Source organism: Eschrichtius robustus, chromosome 11 (genome assembly GCF_028021215.1).
Source record: "Eschrichtius robustus isolate mEscRob2 chromosome 11, mEscRob2.pri, whole genome shotgun sequence".
Lineage (NCBI taxonomy): Eukaryota > Metazoa > Chordata > Mammalia > Artiodactyla > Eschrichtiidae > Eschrichtius > Eschrichtius robustus.
The window spans coordinates 65933784-65939093 of NC_090834.1; the positions used below are offsets into that span (position 1 = coordinate 65933784).

Genomic DNA, 5310 nt, shown 5'->3' on the forward strand with positions numbered 1-5310 from the left:
TGCTCACACTTCTGTATCACACCTGCTGCCTCAGCACTGCTGATCCACACCAACGTTCCACACACAAGTTATTTTATAAGCCTGCAGGTTCTTTTTCATCAGAGGACATTCCCAAGGCCATGACTTCCCCTGGCTGCCCACTGCCCTCGCCAGCACACTGGATGTGAGTGGCCGCCATGCTGAGAGTCGGGCACACCCCCTGGCTCCCCTCTGGCGCACTCTCCTGCAGAACTGAGGGCGGTGTCCTGGGCGCATCAGCAGGATCTGTCCTGAAGCCAGTCCTAGAGGGACAAGAGCCACACCTGCAGGTCTATTCTACTGACCAGCCACACAGGACCGAGCTGGGCCCTCGGACCTTGGTCTGGATTGTATCGGCTGGTCATTCTTGCCGAGGTTCACAGGCCAACAGCCAGTGTCCTTCCTTCCCTGCTCATCACTGCACCAGCAGCTCACTCCTACCTGCTGCCGTCACGCGCCTGGCAACCTCGTGTTCCGGGGCCAGCCAAGAACAGAGACACCAGCAGGCCCCTAGTTCCCAGCAGGCAAACTCCCCATTAAACTACTGCTGCCTAGCCGTGTTCTTGAGGCTTCAGAGCCAGGAAACTGCAGAGAGCATAGCAATCCGCGGCGCCCCCAGCCCCGACCCGCGATGCTCCGCGGAGGCGCCGGAACCTCCCAACACAAGCGACCTCTGCGCCCGCCCGTCCCGTGGACCCGAGCGCATCTCCAACCACCGCGACCCAGGATGGAGGCACGGGGCGCGGGGCTGGGCCGGCGGCGGGCACTGGGGCGGGCGGGGACCCGGGCTCCGGCCCCGAGGTTGCGCGGACCCGCCAGGCCCACCTCCGTCCCCGCCGCCCGGAAAGCAATCTATTTAGATTTATGCCATGGTTGGTATATGGAGAATGAGTTGTAAGACAGTAAGAGAGGGGAAAGGAAAGCTGGTTAGAGTTCTATTAGCTAGGATTCTCCAGAGAAACAGAACCACTATAATGTTGTTGTTGTTGTTTTTATTTTAAAGGAATTGGCTCACACAATTATGGGAGCCGGCAATTCCAAAATGCACAGGGCGGTCCAGGAGATTGGAAATTCCAGTAAGAGTTGATGTCACAGTTTTGAGTCCAAAGGCATCCTGGAGACAGAATGCTTCTTTTTAAAGGGACTTAAGTCTTTTCTCCTAAGGCTTTCAACTGATTGGATGAGGGCCACCCACATTATGGACAGTAATCTGCTTTATTCAAAGTCTACCGATTTAAATGTTAATCACATCTAAAAAAAAACACCTTCCCAGCAACATCTAGACTCATGTTTGACCAAACAACTGGTCACTGTAGCCTAGCCAAATTGACACATAAAATCAAATATTACAGGAGTACTACTGTAAAATAAACATATAAGGTGGTAGCTGGGGAAAAAAAGTGCTGACAATGAAAATGAAGAGCAATGGGAGATAAATATTGGACTCAGAATGCACAAGACTTTGTCATTGAGTGCAAGCATGTGGAGGGAGAAAAATAAATTACCCTCAGGTTTCTAATCAATATGTTGATTGAATGATGGTGCGTCTTATTAGGATATGGAACATTGGAGAGGAGCAAGTTGGGGGTGGAAGGAGATAATTACTTTAGACAATTTGTGCTTGAGACTCAATAGACAAAAATATTTTTGCCTAAAGCACTAAATAAAGGACAGGGAAAGAGAAATAAATATGGTAGTCATCAGTGTATACAGATAAATTAAACTTCACAGGGGAAACACAATCTAGTTCCCTCAATCTTCCTTAACAGGCTGCATCTGACCACGAAAAAGTCACTTAAAGAGCTTGTTTACTCACTCCCTAGGAATTCAGGAACCCTGCTTATTTCCACAGAGAAGTCACCAGTTTTGACCTGACATAAGGATTCACAGCTGGTTTGGTCAGGGGCAGCTCATCCTGTTCTTTTATGAAGTCTCCTGTAACTAGGCTGGAGCCAGACTAGGAACACAGGCCAGCATTTATGGGTCCAAAAAGCCCATCATCTACAGATAACCATGCAAAAAGAACGTGTCCAGTAATTTTACTGTCTGGTTCCACTTGGTCATCTCCCCTCAGAATGTACTCAGTCATAACTATAATTATCACACTCATTCCAGGACAAGCTTCTGTTGAAATGCACACAGTCTCAAAAGTTTGGAGGTCCAAAAACCTTAACTTATAGCAGAGTACAACTTTGGAAAAGATGTGAATAAAATTTTATAGAATTTTCTGCAGATTATTTTTTCATGTTAACCAATTTGTGTTACTAATTAATAATTAAATTTCATTTTATTAATGGTAGCTCACTATGGGCTTCTAATTTACTTTCTCATATCAGAAAATCTAACCCCGACCTTTACTAAGAGCCTTCCCATTGTCTAATACCATACAGACCAAAATATTTTGACCACAGACACTCTTTGTCCTTTTATTATTATTTTATGGTCTATCATTAGATCAAATACTAAAAAAATTACAAATTAATTAAGAAAATATTTTTCTAGCAAGCTCTCTCTTTACCCCCAAGCTGAGGTGAGCAAGTGAAGCTAGACTAAGCACAAAGGAAAAACAAAGCAGTCTTCATCGAATAGGAAGAGGCGATTTTAAAGGTCATTGCAAGATTAGGGAGAGTGGCCAAGACGTCGGAGTACAAGGACACTGAGCTCACCTCCTCTAGGGAGCACACCATAATCACAACTATATGCACAACAACCATCGATGAAAAAGACTGGAACCTACCAGAAGAGATCTTCTACAACTAAATATACAAAGAAGGAACCACAACAAAACAGGTGAAAAGGGCAGACTCAAGATATAATCAAACCCTATTACCCCGGGGTGGGCGACCCTCAGACTGGAGAATAATTATAGTGCAGAGGTCCTCCCACAGGAGCGAGAGTTCTGAGCCCCACGTCAGGCCCCCAACCCAGGCAGGGGTCCAGCACCAGGAAGACGACCCCCAGAGCATTTGGCATTGAAGGCCAGTGCTCCAGGCAGTTAGCAGGAGCCCCTCAGGAACGGGGGAAACAGACTCCACTCTTAGAGGGCGCACACAAAATCCCACGCACACCTGGGCAAAAGCAATAATTTGATAGAAGCCTGGGCCAGACCTACCTGCTGGTCTTGGAGAGTCTCCCAGAGAGGCAGGGGGCATGGCTGTGTCTCACCCTGGGGATGGAGACACTGGCAGCAGCTTTTCTTAGGATCTGCTTCTGCTGCGTGGACGCCGGAGCTGGTGGACGCCGGAGCTGACGGGCGCCATTTTGAAAGTCTTCCTCCAGCTCATTAGCCCAACAGCCTGCAGGTGCCGGCGCTGGGACGCCTCAGGCCAAGCAACTAACTGGGCAAGGACACAGCCCCAGCCTTCTGCAGACAGGTTGCCTAAAGACTAAAGAGCCCACAGCTGCCTTTAGACACAGCCCTAGACAAGGCCCTGCCCACCAGAGGGCCAAAACCCAGCTATACCCAGCAGAGGGGAGACACCAGCAAGTCCCACCAGGAAGCCTGCCTCTAGACCAACCTCACCCACCAGGGGGGAAACACCAGAAGTAGACACCAGAACGTAGGCCAGACCCTACCCTGGGACCAGGTGGGCCCTGGCCCCGCCCACTAGCAGGCCAATGCAACCTTCAGGACCTCCCGGACCCCATACCCAACTGTGTCAGGAACCAGCCCCCACACCAATGATCTGAAACGAGCTCCAGGATCTCTGAGGCCTGCAGCCAGACTCCAGGAATCAGCTCTGCCTGCCAGTATCTGGCACTAACCCCAGGACTTATCTTCACCTGCCAGTGGGTGGGCAGCAGCCCCAGAATCTTCGGGACCCTGACTCTGCCCACCAGTAAGCCAGCCCTAGCCCCGGGGCCTCCTAGGGTTCCGCGACCAGCTGCCTCGTGACCAGGACCCACTAAACAGCAGCCAGCAGCATCCACACGAGGGAGGGCCTGGCAACCAACCAGACTAGGGGCCATCCAAGCCCACCAGACCAGCCACATGCCCACCACAACAGAAGGACCCACACTGCCCTCTTAGGGGGAACCCCTAGAACATATAGCTTGGGTGATGAGAGGGGACTGCACTGCTGGGATGCATAGGATGCCTCCTACAGAGGGCCACTTCTCCAAGGTCGAGAAATATAACTAACCTACCACAGATATAAAAATAAAAATAGCAACTTAGAAAAAATGAGGCTGCAGAGGAACATGTTCCAGACAAAGGAACAAGGTAAAACCCCAGAAGAACTAAGAGGTATGGAGATAGGCAATCTACCTGAGAAAGAGTTCAGAGTAATGATCGTAGAGATGATCAAAGAACTTAGGAGGAGAATGGATGCACAGATTGAGAAGTTAAAGGTTTTTAACAAAGCTCTCTCTTCAGAGCCTCATTAATCTCACTGTTCCTCAGGCTGTAGATGAGGGGGTTCAACATGGGGATCACCACCACCTAGAACACAGACACCATCTTGTTCTGATCAGTTGAGTAGCTGGACTTGGGCATCACATAAATGAATGTGATGGTCCCACAGAACAGAGTGACTGCTGTGAGGTGAGACGTGCAGGTGGAGAAGGCCTTGTGGTGCCCCTCGGTGGAGCGCATCTTCAGAATGGTGATAAGGATGTAGATGTAGGAGATGGCTATGACAATCACCGTGACCACAATGATGGAGCCAGCTGTAAATGAGGGGACAACTGCAGGGATACTGATATCAGAACAGGAGAGTTCAACCAAAGGAGCAAAATCACAGAAAAAATGATTGACTCGATGTGGTCCACAGAAAAGTAAATAATAGAAGCAAATAGTAAAAGAGCAAGCATTGAGAAAACCACCTACATAAGCCACTGTGAGTAACTGAACATAAACTCCTGTGGACATTTTGGTGGAATAAAGCAGTGGGCTGCAGATTGCCACGAAGCGATCATATGCCATGGCAGCCAGAAGGAAGCACTCAGCTGACCCAAAGAAAACAACTGAACCAAGTTGAATGGCACATCCAGGATAGGAGATGGTATTTCTCTCCACCAGGAAATTTACAAGCATATTGGGTATAACAGAAGATGAATAGCCTTACATGAATAGTCAGCAAAGGCCAAGTGGCTCAGAAAAAAATACATACGATGATGGAGCTGAGAAGAGATTCTGATAAGAATGACTGTGCTGAGGTTGCCACATATGGTCACCAGGTAGATACAGAGGATGATCGTGAAGAGGATGACTCGAAGAATTGGATCATTTGTTAAGCCCAGTAACATGAACCCTGTCATTGCAGTCTTGTTCCCATGCCCCTGGGAATCCAT

At 48.9% G+C, this 5310-nt stretch overlaps 1 protein-coding gene across 1 annotated transcript; it reads right to left on the reverse strand.

The window, feature by feature from the left end:
- Positions 1–4372: 4372 nt before the first annotated feature.
- OR5P2 (olfactory receptor family 5 subfamily P member 2) lies at positions 4373–5310 on the reverse strand. The gene is given in 2 exon segments (XM_068555626.1): positions 4373–5080; positions 5083–5310. Coding segments are annotated over 2 exon segments (936 nt in total).